Here is a 16,757-nt window from a genome sequence, read left to right as displayed (position 1 = left end):
TAAACGACAACTACGGTATAGTTACACTACACGGTATAAACTGTACCATACCTACTTCTTGACCTAATGTGACGTTAACCTTTTCGAGGTAGCCAGTCTGCGCATACTTCTCTCGCCACATCTATTGTCATTAACCTCTTCATGCATGGGAGATCCTAATTCGTTTTACGTCACCTTCCGCCAGTATCATCGTCACTGTGGTTTCATAGTCAAACGAGGTCTACCACTGCTTCTCTTACCGCTTACCAATTTAGGCAACTACTGCGGGCAATAGTGAGCAGTGGTTGTTAATAATAATTGCTAATTGTTTCATATATTATAAATGGTAATATAATATATATTTATAACAAATAATTATGAATATATAAAGAACAATAAATAAAAAAGTATAAAAAAATTTTTAAGTTAAACGGTTTTATATTGCAGATAAATGTACTAAAAGCTAAAAAATAATTTCATAGAAATTATGATTACTAAAATAAAATCGTGGGGCACGTCCAATATCTACAATTGAAAGACATAGCGTGAGACTTCACCCACCTAGTGGTAAGTAGCAAGTGTCCCCACGATTTTATTTTAGTAATCATAATTTCTATGAAATTATTTTTTAGCTTTTAGTACATTTATCTGCAATATAAAACCGTTTAACTTAAAAAATTTTTTATACTTTTTTATTTTTAAGTTTTTAGTTTTTATTTCTCATGCTATTCAATTCGTTGAAATGAGGCTCGATGTCTCATTATTGCAAGGTTAATGGAGAATGTTACGAACGACCCCCCCAGAGGTCCAATAGAGGGACAAGGCTATGTACAACAAGATGTGCCTGAATCTTGAGGGGAAAACGCTAACGACATATCATTTTTATCCACCTAGTGCCATACAGTTCTCGGCGCGCTTTTACCTTTTACCTTGGGTGGTACCCCTAGCGACGTATCGTTTTTAGGCACCCTATAGCCACACAGTCCTCGACAGGATACCAGATCTTGACTTAGGTGGGAGATTCATATTGTAATTGTGTATAGTATACTGTATTATACTTACCAAGCTCTTTTTTTTGATACCCATATTGATGGGATTGAAAACTACATTATCCGCCATTTTGTAGCAGTGGCCATCTTTGATTTTGATTTTGTATAGTGCACTGAATTCTACTTGACAAGCCCTTTCATTTGATACCCATATTGATGGGATCGAAAAAACTAACTTGTCCGCCATCTTGTAGCGGCGGCCATCTTGGATTTTGATTTTGTATCGTCCACTGAATTCTGCTTGACAAGCCCTTTCATTTGATACCCGTATTGATAGGATTGATAAAAACTAACTTGTCCGCCATCTTATAGTGGCGGCCATCTTGGATTTTGATTTTGTATAGTCCACTGAATTCTACTTGACAAGCCCTTTCATTTGATATCCATATTGATGGGATTGAAAAAAACTAAGTTGTCCGCCATCTTGTAGCGGCGGCCATCTTGGATTCACAATAATATTGAATATGGATAATTGTATTGTCACCAGAATCAAAGGCGTATACCAAATTTCAGATCAATCGGTTAACGGGAAGAGGGTTAAATTTCAATTACTAAATTTGACCCAAACAAACAAACGGGGTGAGCTAAATAAAACCGTTTAAAAAAGAGAGAAAATATATAGAAAAAAACATTTTTATTTAGATTAAATAACAGAGTAATAGCAATGTTTTATATTTGCTGTTCATATCTACATATGAACATTGTTTCCAAAAAATATATTTATTATAAAAGAATATACATAATACAAAAAAATATCATTAATAATAATCGTAAATTTATTATTGTTATTTTTTATCTACTAATTCGGACAATATATTAATATATATTTGTACATTTATTTTGATGAAAATATTTGAATTTAAAATAAACATGTTCTTATTAGAAACATAAAACAAATTACAAAAAGAAACAATATAAGTAAAAAAATGCTTCATATTTAGATTGAGTTCAAAATATAAATACCCAAATATGATTTAAATATTACTCAGAATCATTTATTAGTATGTAACTAATATTAAATTTATATAATAATATGCTCTCTGAGCATTTAAAGTCACAAAAATAGTTTAAAAATAATTAACAAATAAAAAAAATCAGGAGTCTTAAAAGTGTTTTAAAAACAATATAAAGGATATCAATATCAAAATCTTAATTCTTTTTTATACAAATCGAAGTCACATTAAAAAAAACAGAGAGCTTTATAAGCTACAATTAAAGTTAAAATTATAATAATTAAAAATGAACTCAAATTTGGTTGTCATTTATAAAATCTAAGATATGAAATATTATCTATTTTGGGCCCTTAATAATATTTTCAAAGTCCGGTTCCAATTTACGAATCCTTTCCAATAGGATATTTGGTAAATATTCAGTTTTATCTGTAAAATAAAACAGACAAAATAAATAAAAAATATATTGACTCACTTATAATAATTTTAAAAGGAAAATAATCTATATATATAAAAGGACTTGTCCTCACTGACTGAGGTAAGACGCACGCACAGCCGTAACCGCTGTGCGTAGAAACGTAACATTTGGACAGATGTTTACTTTTGTAATCTGGACATCCACTAAGAAAGGATTTTGTAAAATTTTAACCCTAAAGGGGTGAAATAGGTGTTGAAAGTTTGTATGGAAAAAAATTTAAATCGGCACCGATTTTTATAAAATTTGAAATATAGACTATTTCACTGAATACATGTTTCGTGGTTTATCAGAATTCACACTTAAATAAGCAAGCGAAGCTGCGCGCGTCCGCTAGTATATATATATAAGCACATTATATTTAAAACAAATAAAACGTTTATATGTATAAAAAAAATATCATAATATTTATGTACCGGCAACATTTAGAAAGTACTATATTGGGGGATTTTTTACAGCTAAATAGATTTGTAGCTGATAAAAGTGATTTGCAATTTCACTACAATAATTTAATGTCAAAGACATAATTTCAATAATACGTTTTTATTTCATAACTATTATTTATATTATCAAGTTTAGTGTATTTTAAGACAAGAATAAAGTTTTATTAATGGACGGCTGATGAAATATTGATAAATGTAAGTTTAATACAGTTTATTTACATTTTTTTTTGTATTTTATATCACGGTGTTATTTTATTCCTTTAATGAACTTTTTTGGTTAATTTTGATCCTAATATCCAATTTATTTATTTGTTCTTTCGTCCGCTCGAAAGTAAGTTTTTAAATTTTGTTGAATAATTAGCTTTTAATTTCTTTTAATGATTTTTATGAATAATATTGTCTTACGAAAAGCTTTATTAAAATATACCAACTAAACTATGCAAAGTGTATTAACCGCATCGAAACTTCATGTGACATGATATTTTATCACAAATAATTTTTATTTTGGCTTCATAGAGAATAAGCAGGCAGCGGAAAATTATTTTACTTAATTTTATTTAATATTTCAAGACATTATGAGTTGAGTGGCGGATCTAAGCACCGCGTATTGTCTTGTTACTAGAATTGTAAATAATTAATTCCTCCCAGTGCTCAAGCTTATTTAAATTTCGTATAAAACTTCATGTAAATAAATATTTTTTTAAATAAAAAAGAATGAGATCATTGTCGTTTTGTATATATTTTCATTTACTCGTTCGAGAGTGGGAAACGGAAGTATCTTAATGGGAGCGAAGCGTTTTAACACTAGGTTCCCAGGTTCCTTCTGCCTATTCTGCTATGTGCGGGATATAGCGAGAAGCTATATAAAAAAAACCAGTTTCACGATTTTAATAAGTATACTCAAATAACCTAACGGCAATTTAAGGCAATCAGTATTGAGTGACAGTGAGTGAATCAGTGTTACGCTGACACGTCAAGGAAATGCAAATAATTTAAATGTAAACCAAAATAAATAAATTATACATACCATCGAAGTAAACGATTTCGCATTTGCCCTCATATTCTGGTGCTTTTACGAGAATCTCCAAAGTATTGCAAAAATCTTCGACTACTTCTTGAGGGTTCACGTTATCTAATACTATTTAATGAAATAATTTATTAGTAGGAAAAACAAAATAATTTTTTATTTACTTTTTCTAAATAAAATTCTTTGTTTATATTATCTTTACAGAGCATATAAAATTTATAGTATTAAGACACTCCCTTCTACATTTCCACCTTCTCAGAGATATTATCTGTTTTGCTTAACCAGATCAAGAAATTAGTTATAATATATAATTGCTTTGAATAGGAATCGAGCACACATAAGCATTGAGATGTTTTTTTTGCTTTACATTGTATATGGTAGGCCATAGGGAACCTGGGGACTTAATATTAAGACACTGTAGTCCCATTAAGACATTTGTGTTCTCCGCTTCCCCGAATTCTGGAGGTATTACGTGTTGCCGTGTTTCACTTTAATACCAGAGAGAGGAAATGAAAATAGTTCCTTTTCCAGAGTGAGAATCAAACTTACAATCGTCCTGTTTACAGCCAGATGTTTCGCCACGACGAGAGAATGATACATTTAATATTTTAATTTCTCGCCCCGGTAACGAGACAAAACGCAGCGTTGAGTTTCGCTATTCAACACCCAATGCCTCCAGAATATGGCGAAAAATAGGGAACTGTGTAGGAAAAGTATCTTAATTAGAACGGATCATCATCTTAACACCAGATTCCCAGGTTCCCTCTGCCTACCCTACTAATCTCTAATCTACTTCTCACCATCGCTGAGCGCTCGTCGACTCCTGGCCTTATACAGGGTGTGCAGCGGCGTGGCGCACTCCACCACGATGTGCACGGGTGTAGAGTCCGGACGGTAGATTTTGTACGCGGAGTTTCGGTACGAACGGTTCTTAACGCCGGCCACGTCTTTCTCTACGTCTTCTAATGACTGAATAGGTGTGAAATTTTTTATGTATTATAAATTTCTTTAAAAATGTTATTCGGATATTATAGTTAAGAAAACAATCAAAAAGAATCTTTATATTTTTGATATAGAACAAGCACTCTTTGAAGTAACATTTCCAACTTAAGCGTAGTCTTAGGCCTTCTGTTAACTTTACTTATGATTGTCAAAAATATTATCATTGCGAATAAACAAATCAAAATACATTTTAATGTCATTTATTATGACATTATACATAAAAGTCATTTCAGAAAAAAAACGCTAAAACAGCGAAAACAGATATAGTGCTAATACTTTAACAATTATCCAACTGTTCTAAAATACATATAAAATCAATCAAATAATAAAGAGGCCAGTCGTGGCGCAGCAGCACAAAGAGTGACCTGTAAAAGCGGCTGATTGTGGGTTTGAGCCCACTCGAGGAAATGAAATACTTATTTAATTTTAGATTTCCATTTCTTCGCTCTGATGTTGAGGCAAAGCGCGGCGTTGATTTCCGCCACTCAACACGCAATTCCTCCAATTCTGTTCCATCTGACTTCCCTGCTGTGTGCGGAATACAGCGTGAAACATATAATATTTTAAATATAGCTTTCAAGTTCAAATAGCCCATGTTCTTACCTTCATAGCCTCCAAATACGGTAGATTCTTGTTTTTCCTATTAAATTCACTCAAATCTGGCGGGCAGAATAAAGATTTGGTGCAAACGATGAATAGGCGTTTGACCGGAAACACAATACCTTGTGTCGCTTCGTACCTATCGATGTTTCTGACGAAGCCCACGAAGTCCGCCCCATCATTGGGAATAACATGCACTAAATATCCTTCTACGAAACTGCAGGCCATACCTGTTCCGTATGTCACTGTGCCTTTTACTTCCTGGAACTTTATATTTTTGTTAAAGAATTTCCAGTGTGAAGCTGATTATTATGATTATGAGTGAGAATTGAACCCACAACCATCACATTTGCTATGAGACATTGACGATTTGATTTTTATAATTTTTTTTATTAATATCAACTATACTTTTTACTTTTGTAATTGTATTAAGATATTTTACAATTTTTTTAGTTTTACTCTATCCACATATTATAACGGGGTCGGCAAAGGGAATCTAGTATTAGGACACCCCATACTCCACTTTCCACCGAATTCATAAGGTAATGTATGTTGAATGGCAGAACTAAACGCCGCACTTTGTTTAGTTATCAGAACGTGGAAACTAAAATATTTTTAATTCATTTCCAGAGTGCGAATGGGTATCGAACCCACAACCTCATACAGTCAGACGCTGTAATAAAATATAAATAGACTTACGATTTCAGGACTTTTGTATACAATATATGCGATAATTAAACCAAAAAAATCATATCCGTAAATAGTTTCCTCCATAAGCATCAATATCGATGTCGATACAGCGTATATTATTAAATAAAATTTAATTTTCTCTAAAACAGTAGTCAAGTCGAAGGTTTTATTATTTTTAAGCTTATGATACAGTAAAAGACCGAGTTTGTACAACATCTCTACAGTTAATAGATTTGTGCTCCATTTCCCTGTAATAAAATATATTAAAATAAATATTAGAAACATTTACCTAAATGTTAAATTTAATTCTCACAGAATTATTTTCATTCTCTCTCTTTAATAACAAGACGAGCATGACGTTAAGTTTCGTCATTCACCACGCAATGTTTCGAAAATTGGTTTGTGGTGGGGAATGGAATATCTTAACATTAGGTTCCCCCTGATTATCTTACTATGTGTGAGATTTGGCGTGACGCTATATAAATAATACCAGAAGCGATTTTCGATCTGAGACAATTCTCTTACATTGTTATTATTTTAATTCTTGTGTCTACTGGAGGAACACAAAGCCGTCACTTTTCCTCATTAGTAGAGCGAAAAAATAAAAATATATATATATTTTTCACTGCCTAGAATGAACTCACAGCCGTTTCGTTTACTGTCGTAGGCTTGTGCCCCTGTGCTACGACGGCCTCAAATAAAAAAAACATCGTAATATCGTTTCAAAGATAATTTTTTTTTAAGTATATTTATTTTCTCTTAAAAAAAATGAAAGTATTGTATATAGTCTCAAAGCCAAATCCACAGCAGTGTAAGCATTATTCATTTAAATGATAACAATAAATAGTGTTTACAGATTATCACTTTTCTCAGAACAGGAAACAATAATAGCTTTATATGAAATGTGTGTATAGCTATGGTAAACATGGGTATAATGTTTCAGGTTGATAAACATTATTTTTTTATATTATTATTATGCTTAGGCTTGCTATTCATTAATATACATAATATCTATACTTATAATAAAATAATAATGGATCAGTGTCTGTACATGAAAAATATATAAAAAATATGTTATTGGTGCCTTTATTAATGTAATAGGACCCAAAACAATTATTTTAAACATTTTTCCAGTTTGTCTGTGTAAACACACAGGCAAACAGAAAAAAATGAATGAACATTCATACTATTTCGTATTCGTTTTACTTCAATTGATTCACAAATAAATAAGTTCTGTAAATATACATAGTTGCATAGTTGAATTTCACAATATTGCTAAAAAATAAGTGTTTTATTGAATTGGCTAATACTTTAAAATGATACTCTATATATCATGAAAGCAATTGAGATAAGAAAGTCAAAGTCAACTGGGGTACAGTAGGTTCAAAAAAATAATTAATATGATTTAATATAGCCTATAGTCCTTCCTACCAGGTGGACCGACAACCTCAAAAAGACAGGGAGAATTCACTGGATTTAAAGGGCAAGGACCGGACTGAGTGGTGAGCATTAGGGGAGGCCTAGACCGAGGCCTGTATCAAGCAGTGGACTTAGAAAGGATGATGGATGATAGTTCTTCCTATATATCTATATCAACTTTCAAACACAAGAATAATTTTTCATTTCAAATGAGTAATACCTAAGATTAGCATTCAGCTTTATGTTGTTAGTATTGTTAACATCATTATGTATCAGTTGGTAAGTGTTTGATTGTAGGTGATAGTTCAAGATTCAATATCTACTCAGGGTATGCTTGATTTATATACAAAATAGTATTTCAATCTTATATGCACTTTGTAATATTGCAAATTGTCTGTTAAAATAAATAAAGCAGCTTACTGCTTATTTGAATAGTAGCCCAGAGATGTGGAACTGTCTTGTTACCAGAGAATGAAAATAATTAATTACCTCATGTGGGGCTTGAACCACCACATTTTAGTCAGAAACTGTACCATTACAAATCAGTGTGAATTTTGATTCACATTGTAAGTATTAAAAAATGTTAGTATATATTTGAGTAATGTAAATTATTAATAAATAAAAAAATTACCAATGAATAATAAGAATGCAGATTTACTCATTTTTGGCAACCTGGAAGAAAATATTATCCTTAGAGTTGTTTTATTTAAAAATATTCTTAAACAGGCAAAAATATATTATAAAAAAAATACAGTCGAATTGATAACCTCCTTTTCTTACAGAAATCGGTTAAAAATAATATTAATAAATACTTTACAACTATACTATACTAGTGTATTTTAAGAATTTAACCTAATCATTTTAAGACTCAACACAATTTTTACTTACCTTCTTAATGATTTAAAATGTAATTCTTACTAAAGTCAGACTATGATATAAGGATTCTATAATATTTTAATAATGGATTACTTTTAAAATAAGCATCTAATAGATTAAAGTTATGATTCATCAAATATGATGAATATTTAAAGTAACTTAAAATATGTATACAATTAAACTAAACTAGAATACAACGTGACTAATCTTCAATCCGCTTCTCACATAATAATCACAGAGTACATTCTATATACTATAATAATAATAATGTTTCTCTTTCTTCTTATACTTTGTAAGCAATTTGAAACGTACACTTTGCCGAGTTTGCCGTGAAGTAAATAAGAAGCACAGATTAAATATTTGTTACTATAATTGAAATGTCAAATGTCTTTTACAATATGCTTGAGTTCGTAAAAGTCACTAAAATTATCTATTTAATTAATTAAACCCTATTAATAGATTATGAGACACGCATTTACTTTATTATTAAGTGTAAAATCAAGAATTGCTTAAAAAAAACAAAACTACAGAATACGGTAAGCCGCCGTTCATCATACTTTGAACGACAATCGGAGCGATTACCGTAAACAAACGAATTGATATTTTTTATTATATAAATGAATACCATGGTTTTAAGAAATTACTCAGACTTGACGTCATAAATGACCCTATAATATTTCGATGCGGCTTAGTGTGATTTTTAAGCTTACAAATTAAAATGTATTTTTGAAGTGACAACTTCTTATAGATCGTTACGTAACGATAACGGCGCTAAATTGTGAATTATAGGAAATTATAAAGAGTTTTCGGTTTAAAATGACAATTGTGATGAAAGTTACAAAGGCAAACCATAATGGGGATACCTTATTGCTCCAGCTGTAGCTCATCTGGTGTTGAAAGGGGTCCTTGGTGGCAGTTATCACCTGCCATTAGGTGACCCATAAGCTCGTTTACCTTATCCTTTTTATAAGCAGAGGAAAAATAGTTAAGACACTCGTTTCTTTCTGCCGAATTTTTCAAGCTTTCTCCATAATTTATTAACTTTTGATGAGCTCTTATCTCTAGCCACTATAAGTATAATAAGATTGTACATGAACGCTGTCTGAACATTAAATATATGTAATGAGGACCTATATTGAAGACCTTTATCAATACGGCAGAATCTAAATCAATAACTATGATTTTTTAAATTGTAACCGATTTTATACAGTGCTTTTGTATTTTGGTAAGTTTCCCTCCAATTAGGACATTAAGTGTTTGTGTTACTTCAATCAATTTATAAAGAATACAGGTATATCAATTTAAAATAATTTACGCAGGGGAAGTCGCGGGCAAAGCTAGTAAATAATAATTGACATGTCTGAAGTGACAATGTAGTGAATAGTGATTAGTGACAGATAAATATTTGACAGTTGCTCTTGTTGAGTTTAAAATTTGTATATTGTAATGTAAATTTTCAACTTCAATTTTAAAAAGAGCGAAGTAAAAAATATCAACGCAATTATTATAATGACGTGAAATATTTAAAAAATATAATATATCATTTAAATTATCCAAAATGGTTGTATGTAAATTTTTTCAACAAGGCCATTGTCGTTTCGGACAGAGTTGCAGATTTGAACATATTTACGGTTCCAAATATACTTATAGAGGTGAGTTAGATTATAACATATTTTATTTAGAAATTCAAAAATATTTATTATATTTTGACTTCATTTGTTTTAGCTCCACAATCTCAAAATGAAAACCTAAGTACTGGTACATCAAATAATTTTGGCAGTAACGCCTCTTCACTTTTTCGAAGCGCTGTACAAAATACGTCGACGTTTAATAATGCCCCAAATAATTCGATATTTGGTCAAAGTTCTCAAAAACCATCAGTTTTTAATAGGTTAGGTAACCAGAATACAGTGTTTGGTGGTAATAATCAAGCTAAATCAGTTTTTGCTCAAGCTAACCAAAATATCTTTCAACAAAATCAACAAACAAATGTTTTTCAAACACAAAATCAAGCGAAGTCAATATTTTCTCAAGCTACGCAAAATGTTTTTGGGCCACCTCCACCTACTTATGGAGCTCAGAATACTGCTGCTAGTATATTTAGTAGTGCAGCACAGAAAATGGAACCTACTAATATATTTGACTCTCAGATGAGTTCAACTCCACCTTTAAGTAACAATGTCTTTCAAATTTCTCATAAACCAGTGACAAATGTGTTTGGATTTGCTAATAGTTCTGAACAAACATCTTATAATGAAGAAGGGATATATAGTAAAGTGGAAGATCTATCCCGAGTTGATATTGAAGCATTTGAAAACACAGAGTTCAAATTAGGTTTTATTCCCGAATTGCCACCACCAAAGAGCCTTTGTGTATAATATTGTAAATGTATGGAATAGTCAAGAAAAGTGTAAAATAAATTATTTAATGTTTTTGTATTAATTTTTTTTAACTCCTTCCTTTTTGAAATTAGTTAAAAATACAACCATTACAAATTCTGGAATTTATGAAACAAGTAGTTCTTTGTTTTGTACTTATTTTAGCATCCCATTCCTGTTGAAGGAAATATAATACAGAAAAATAAGAAACTTTTTCATTCAAAAGGTCTGTTTAGACACACCTACACCTGTTACAATCTATACACTTATGTTACAATCTATGTTACAATAATCACAAGCATGCAATGGTTAACTATACAGGTTGTGGATTGTTAATCAAAATCACTCAATATAAATTATAATAATATTTTTATTTCCTCATTCATTCCTCAAATAGTGCCACATTGAGTTCTGCCCCTAAACACTAAATTCTAATAATCTGAATTGGAAAACCACTTGTAATAATTGTATCATCATGAAACTTGCCAGTTGTAGATAGCTTAGGTGATAATATAATATTGCACTTATAGATAAACACTTATAAGCACTTGCAGATAAACTCAGCTCTGCCGCGTTCGCAATTAAGAAAGTAAGACAAATGATGGACATTGAAACTGCCTGACTAGTCTACTTTAGCTATTTCCATAATATTTTATCTTATGGAATGCTGCTATGGGGCAGTGCTTCAGATATCAATTCAATATTTATTCTCCAAAAAAGAGCCGTAAGATATATTTATAATCTAAGAGCTCGAGATTCTCTGCGAGATGTTTTCAAGGATGCAGGTATTATTACAGTTGCTTCCCAATTTCTATACTATAATATTCTCTTTGTCCGACAAAATATACATTGTCATAGAAAAAATAGCGATAGTCATACGATAGAAACGAGAAATAAAGATAAGCTTGTTACACCAAGTTTTCGCCTCCAAAAAGTTAATAAATCTTTTATGGGTCTGAGTATACCTGTATATAATAAAATTCCGCAGTGTATTCTTAATTTGCCACTACCGAAATTTAAAATATCTGTAAAAAAAACTCTAACAAGTAAAGCTTATTACACTGTTCAAGAATATTTAGAGGATAAAGATGTATGGAATTAATGTCTATTGAATGTCAGGCAGGATAGTTGCCAGCTAATGTAAAAGTAAAATATACCATTGACTTTAAAAAGAGACATGTACATTCGACGATTCAAAAGTGCTTATAAAGTTTATTTGAATAAAGAATATTTTGAATTTGAATATTATGGTATCAAAAAGCTGGTATGATGATAGGCCAGGACCTGCATATTGGAACTATTCAGAGCTCACTTATAAACCATTTGAATTTAGACTCAAACAGTTTATAGCTCTTAGCACATTATTTATGTATCAATTGGTGTAAAAAAGTTTAATTTTTTTTAAATTATTTTTTTGTTTTTAATACTTATTGATAGATTAAGATGAATTTCATACTTATTGATAGATTAAGATGAAAAACAAGGAAATTAAACAATATATTTATAATTGTTATTTAATATAAAAAATCTTATTCATTAGATTATATTACAGAATTAAAGTACTAAGGTTTTAATTATTTATACATTTTTAGATAGAATATTGTATTTTTTTGTTAAATTTACTTTTTAATCTTCATATTGGCATGCTGTGTAGGGTAGGAGTAAAATCGAGTTAGTGGTTGGGTACATTTACTTCATAAAAAAAAAACGTTATTCCCATTAAAATTGATCATTGACTATCATATGTTCAATTATATGAGATAGAGTTTTTCCCAGGGCTCTAGGGCTCATCTCCCTCAAGAACCGTGGAATCTGCTCTTGGTCTTGAGAGGAGACTTTTCAGAAAAAGGTAAAGGTAAAGGTGTGAACCGTACTTGGGACCCAAGTACGGTTCACAGTAACAATTTCCTCTAAGTATATAAGCTTGTGAACAATAACCTAAATTACAGAGATGTAGTCATATTGATCTATAATTCCCTAATTTTTTTTGGAAGGTGTGCTAGGTGTCGGGAAGTCTGTTAGTAAGGGTTCTAGGGCTCAATCTCCCCCAGATAAATAAGTTTATCAGCGGAGGCGGACAGCAGCACGGGCTCGTTGCGGTGGAAGTGCACGTCGGTGACGGCGCCGCGGTGCCCCGGCAGCTTATACAGCACGCGCCGCGTCGTGGTGTCCCACACCAGCACGTGTCTGTCGGAGGAGCCCGCTGCCACCTGGACGTGAGAGTGAGAGGAAGCAAAATAAATACCGATATATTAGTAAATAGAAGCTGTTGTGTCTAGTTGGTACGAAGGTTTGACTGTAAACACATCAAACTGGTAACAAGACACAATGCCTCGAGAATTCGGCCGAAAGTGGGAACAGAATGTCTTATCACTAGGTTCCCAGGTTACCTTGCAGGAACCCCACTACATGCAGGATTTAGTGGAAAACTTAAAAATTATATATGACGGCGCGCCGCTATGTATTAGTTTTAATTATAAGTTCGTAATTATTACATTTCGATTTTAATTGATTTATGTAATGTATTTTATTAGAAGAATATTTAAAATGGAGTGGGTAACCCCGAATAGGGTAGTAGGTGTAGCCACGAGGAATAGCAGATGTCATTCGTTGACAGTTATGGCGTGAGATGTTCGCCAACTAACCTATTGGCTCCTAATCTATTGTAATTTTGTTAATCTTGTGAGATTTATTGTAAAATTTTTATGTAAACGAGTAATACAAGTGACATTATTTCATTACATTATAGAATACAAGTGTGACTTTTATTTAAACATCTCTGTTGCTACAATGTCCACAAATGAATAGTGACAGCCAAGACTGCTATGATGCTGCCTTCTGATTCTTCTACATATATATATATATATATATTAAAAAATATACATATAAATACCTTAGACCCATCAGGCGACCAAGCACATCTGAGTAAATTCTTTTCAAAGTTATGCTGATGACCTGACAGCAGTTTAACACATCTCTCTGATGGTGCGAACGGTCTCACATCCCATATTCTCAGTGTATTGTCCATTGAGTTTGATAAAAGGTAGGAGCCATCGTAGGAAAGGGCCATGCCTGAGAATGAAATAAAAAGATTAAAATGAATATTTGAATACCACTACAATAATCTATATATATAAAAGGACTTGTCCTCACTGACTGAGGTAAGACGCACGCACAGCCGTAACCGCTGTCTGTGCGTAGAAACGTGAAATTTGGACAGATGTTTACTTTTGTAATCTGGACATCCACTATAAGGGATTTAGAAAAATTTTTATCCTAAAGGGGTGAAAAGGGGGTTGAAAGATTGTATGGAAAAATTTTTAAATCGGCACTGATTTTTATAAAATTTGAATTTCAGACTCTTAAAAGTATTTAATTGAACACATGTTTTATAGTTTTCTAGAATTCTTCCCCTAAGGGTGCAAATAAGGGATTGAAAGTTTATATAGTTTTTTTTTTTTAAATCGGCAGCAATTTTTATAAAATTTGAAATTCAGACTTAAAAATATTTCATTGCACTAAAAATATTTCATTTTGGTTTATTAGAATTCACCCCTAAATAAGCAAGCGAAGCTGCGCGCGCCCGCTAGTGTAATATATGAAAGGGAAAGGGTAAGCTGGGTAAGCCTAGTGTTTAATTTACAAGGCATTGCCTGTTGAGTAGCGAAACGAAACGACGTGCTTTATCTTATCATAATAGTGAATAGAGTTGAAATTATCATTTAAATATTGAAGAAAAATTTAATTATAAATCGTTTTAATTAAAATAACAATTGAAAACCAACAATTTCAATTAGTTTCTGCTCTATACATGCTCCCACACGGTGGAATGCATAATTGAATATTTTGTGTTTCATCGCTCTTTTAACAAGACAAAGTTTGACGTTGAGTCAGCACTCAATATGTAATGACTCGAAAATTCTGCAGTGCTTGAGGAACAGAATGTCTTAACACTAGGTTCCCTTTGTTTACTCTCCTATATGCGTAATACAATGTGAAGCTAAAAAGAAATTAATAATTACCAGTAACTGTATCAGTATGTCCCTTTATCTTGTACGCTATTTGATTATTCCTTATATCCCACACCTTGATAACATTATCAATACCACCCGATATGATCTTCTCTGCTGTATCATTAAATAATACTGATGTAACAGGATATGTACTATCAAAGGAAGCTATAGGATTTCTCTTTCTGGCATCCCATAGCTTTATTGTGTTATCATCTGACGCTGAAACTAGAAGTTCTGGACCTCGACGGGCACCTGGAATTTATTTTAAATATATTTATTGCCCATTGCACATCAAGCAATTGATTCTGAAAGTTTTATGCACTTATTCAATGAAATAATAGATTGTGAAACTATAGCGACACAAAGGGTAGAATTGTTCATAATTTTAATGCACAAAAAGGGAACCCATTAGATTAATGTCAAACATCTACAAAATTTTCCAAAAACTTTGCTTAGAAGGATCTCAAAGACAAGACTGGCTGGGGTAACTCTGATTGCAAGTACAGTAGGTTACATAGACAAAAACAATACACAATATATCACAAGGGAGGAGGGAGAGTAAGATATCATGTGTATTTATTTTGCAAGGTGCTTGTTAATGAGTGATCTGGGGACATTGTTCCAGTGTATGTACGTTTGAAAGTAATGTTTTAAAACTTTTGAGTACAGATGAGGGAAAAGTCTTAAACCTCACCACATATCACCAACAGAGTTGGGTATAAAAAATGCTAAAAATAGTAGTAGTAGTAGTAGTAGTAGTAGTATGTAAAAACATTACTCATTCAATCAATAAAACTACGAAAAGACTTACCCGAAACAGAATTCACAAAACCTGCATGTCCCTTCAGCTTCTTAATTCTCGTGCCAGTTGGTACATCCCATACTGCCACTGTAGTGTCAGTAGCACAAGTGTACATATGGGCACCGTCAGGAGAAAAACACAGCTCCATAATGGCACCAGTGTGGCCTTTCATTACCATGATGTTGTCACATTGGCCGTAAACATTCCAGAGGACTGAAATTTTATGAGAATTATGAATAGTAAAGTTTGTATGTTCTAGAATATTTTTTTTTACACACCTTATCATATCATTATTATTATTATACTTTAAATAAAAAATTATATAAATTCTTTATATAAAGTTACTGTTTTAAAAATAAAAAATATGCACTTATGCTAAACTTATACAAAAAAAATTGTGTAATATTAAAAAAACTATTAAAATATTTAATGCATATATCTTACATATTTGTCTGTCAAAACCAGCAGATGCTAAATGTTTTCCTTCTGGGTGAAACTTAGCTGTGAAAATTTCACCCTGATGTCCTTCCAGTAACATAATCGGTGCATATAAATTTGAAGTTCTAGGCACCTGAAATCAACATTAGTTTTGCATGTTTAAATCAAATTTAAGTTAATAATCAAACAAGATGATGATGACTGTTAATTAACTTATAAAAATTATAAATAAAATTAGTGATAAATAATAACTTAAGTACTTAATAAACTTACCGAAGAGGTTACAACAGCCTTTTCTCGTGTACCAACTACGGATATTTCATGGCGAGTTTTTTTTGCTGGTACTAGTGAAAGTTCTTCGGCTTTTCTTTTAACTTCTAATTCTGGCATTTTGTTTTAATATAAAACTATAAATAATATTAAAAAACTAAACGAAGTAAGTGATATAGTGTTTTGATATTTGGCTTGACGCTAAAGTATTTTGACATATACTTCAAAGTCATTATTAGTAACCACAGTATATATATAGAATGTGTGTACTATGTGTTAAGTAATGAAGCACGTGGCGTTAGCGATATAAGCAAGCGAGCGACAAGCAAGCGAGAGACATGCGCTT

At 31.6% G+C, this 16,757-nt stretch overlaps 3 protein-coding genes across 4 annotated transcripts; 1 reads left to right on the top strand and 2 right to left on the bottom strand.

Annotated features, from left to right (window-relative positions):
* Nucleotides 1-1,644: 1,644 nt before the first annotated feature.
* Nucleotides 1,645-9,470, bottom strand: LOC146538756 (stimulator of interferon genes protein 5-like). Of its 2 annotated transcripts, none has more exons than XM_085186055.1 (7): nucleotides 9,374-9,470; nucleotides 8,266-8,306; nucleotides 6,225-6,463; nucleotides 5,529-5,792; nucleotides 4,724-4,892; nucleotides 3,924-4,034; nucleotides 1,645-2,407 (listed from the first exon to the last, which is right to left on the bottom strand). In XM_085186055.1, the coding sequence occupies exons 2-7, from the start codon at nucleotides 8,294-8,296 to the stop codon at nucleotides 2,319-2,321; spliced, it is 903 nt and encodes a 300-aa protein (XP_085042181.1). In that variant the 5' UTR covers nucleotides 8,297-8,306; nucleotides 9,374-9,470; the 3' UTR covers nucleotides 1,645-2,318. The 2 variants fall into 2 exon arrangements, with proteins under 2 accessions (XP_085042181.1, XP_085042180.1); XM_085186054.1 differs by lacking the exon at nucleotides 9,374-9,470 and adding an exon at nucleotides 8,523-8,855.
* Nucleotides 9,471-9,881: 411 nt separating this feature from the next.
* On the top strand, nucleotides 9,882-10,948 carry LOC146538755 (uncharacterized). Its single transcript, XM_085186056.1, has 2 exons — nucleotides 9,882-10,162; nucleotides 10,236-10,948. Exons 1-2 carry the CDS (start codon nucleotides 10,069-10,071, stop codon nucleotides 10,886-10,888), a joined length of 747 nt encoding a protein of 248 aa, XP_085042182.1. The 5' UTR covers nucleotides 9,882-10,068; the 3' UTR covers nucleotides 10,889-10,948.
* A 286-nt stretch (nucleotides 10,949-11,234) lies between these two features.
* On the bottom strand, nucleotides 11,235-16,631 carry LOC146538754 (U5 small nuclear ribonucleoprotein 40 kDa protein). Its single transcript, XM_085186053.1, has 6 exons — nucleotides 16,415-16,631; nucleotides 16,148-16,274; nucleotides 15,713-15,916; nucleotides 14,911-15,153; nucleotides 13,782-13,960; nucleotides 11,235-13,098 (listed from the first exon to the last, which is right to left on the bottom strand). The coding sequence occupies exons 1-6, from the start codon at nucleotides 16,529-16,531 to the stop codon at nucleotides 12,919-12,921; spliced, it is 1,050 nt and encodes a 349-aa protein (XP_085042179.1). The 5' UTR covers nucleotides 16,532-16,631; the 3' UTR covers nucleotides 11,235-12,918.
* Nucleotides 16,632-16,757: the final 126 nt, after the last annotated feature.

The sequence above is a fragment of the Heliconius melpomene genome, chromosome 5 (assembly GCF_056956725.1).
Source record: "Heliconius melpomene rosina isolate 202511_hmr_F chromosome 5, ASM5695672v1, whole genome shotgun sequence".
Taxonomy (NCBI): domain Eukaryota; kingdom Metazoa; phylum Arthropoda; class Insecta; order Lepidoptera; family Nymphalidae; genus Heliconius; species Heliconius melpomene.
The sequence above is the reverse complement of the archived record's forward strand: the minus strand, read 5'-3'. Positions and strand labels throughout refer to the sequence as shown.

Bases quoted from the DNA above. Each gene is read 5' to 3' on its own strand.
- LOC146538756 (XM_085186055.1), bottom strand. From the start codon at position 8,296: ATGAGTAAATCTGCATTCTTATTATTCATTG. The intron at 4,893-5,528 runs GTAAGAACATGG...ACACCTATTCAG, and splicing joins CGTATTTGGAGGCTATGAAG to TCATTAGAAGACGTAGAGAA. The intron at 2,408-3,923 runs GTATGTATAATT...TTTATTTTACAG, and splicing joins CGAAATCGTTTACTTCGATG to ATAAAACTGAATATTTACCA.
- LOC146538755 (XM_085186056.1), top strand. From the start codon at position 10,069: ATGGTTGTATGTAAATTTTTTCAACAAGGCCATTGTCGTTTCGGACAG. The intron at 10,163-10,235 runs GTGAGTTAGATT...CATTTGTTTTAG, and splicing joins TTCCAAATATACTTATAGAG to CTCCACAATCTCAAAATGAA.
- LOC146538754 (XM_085186053.1), bottom strand. From the start codon at position 16,531: ATGCCAGAATTAGAAGTTAAAAGAAAAGCCGAAGAACTTTCACTAGTA. The intron at 15,917-16,147 runs GTAAGATATATG...ATAAAATTTCAG, and splicing joins TGGTTTTGACAGACAAATAT to TCCTCTGGAATGTTTACGGC. The intron at 13,961-14,910 runs GTAATTATTAAT...TTTCATTCTCAG, and splicing joins ACATACTGATACAGTTACTG to GCATGGCCCTTTCCTACGAT.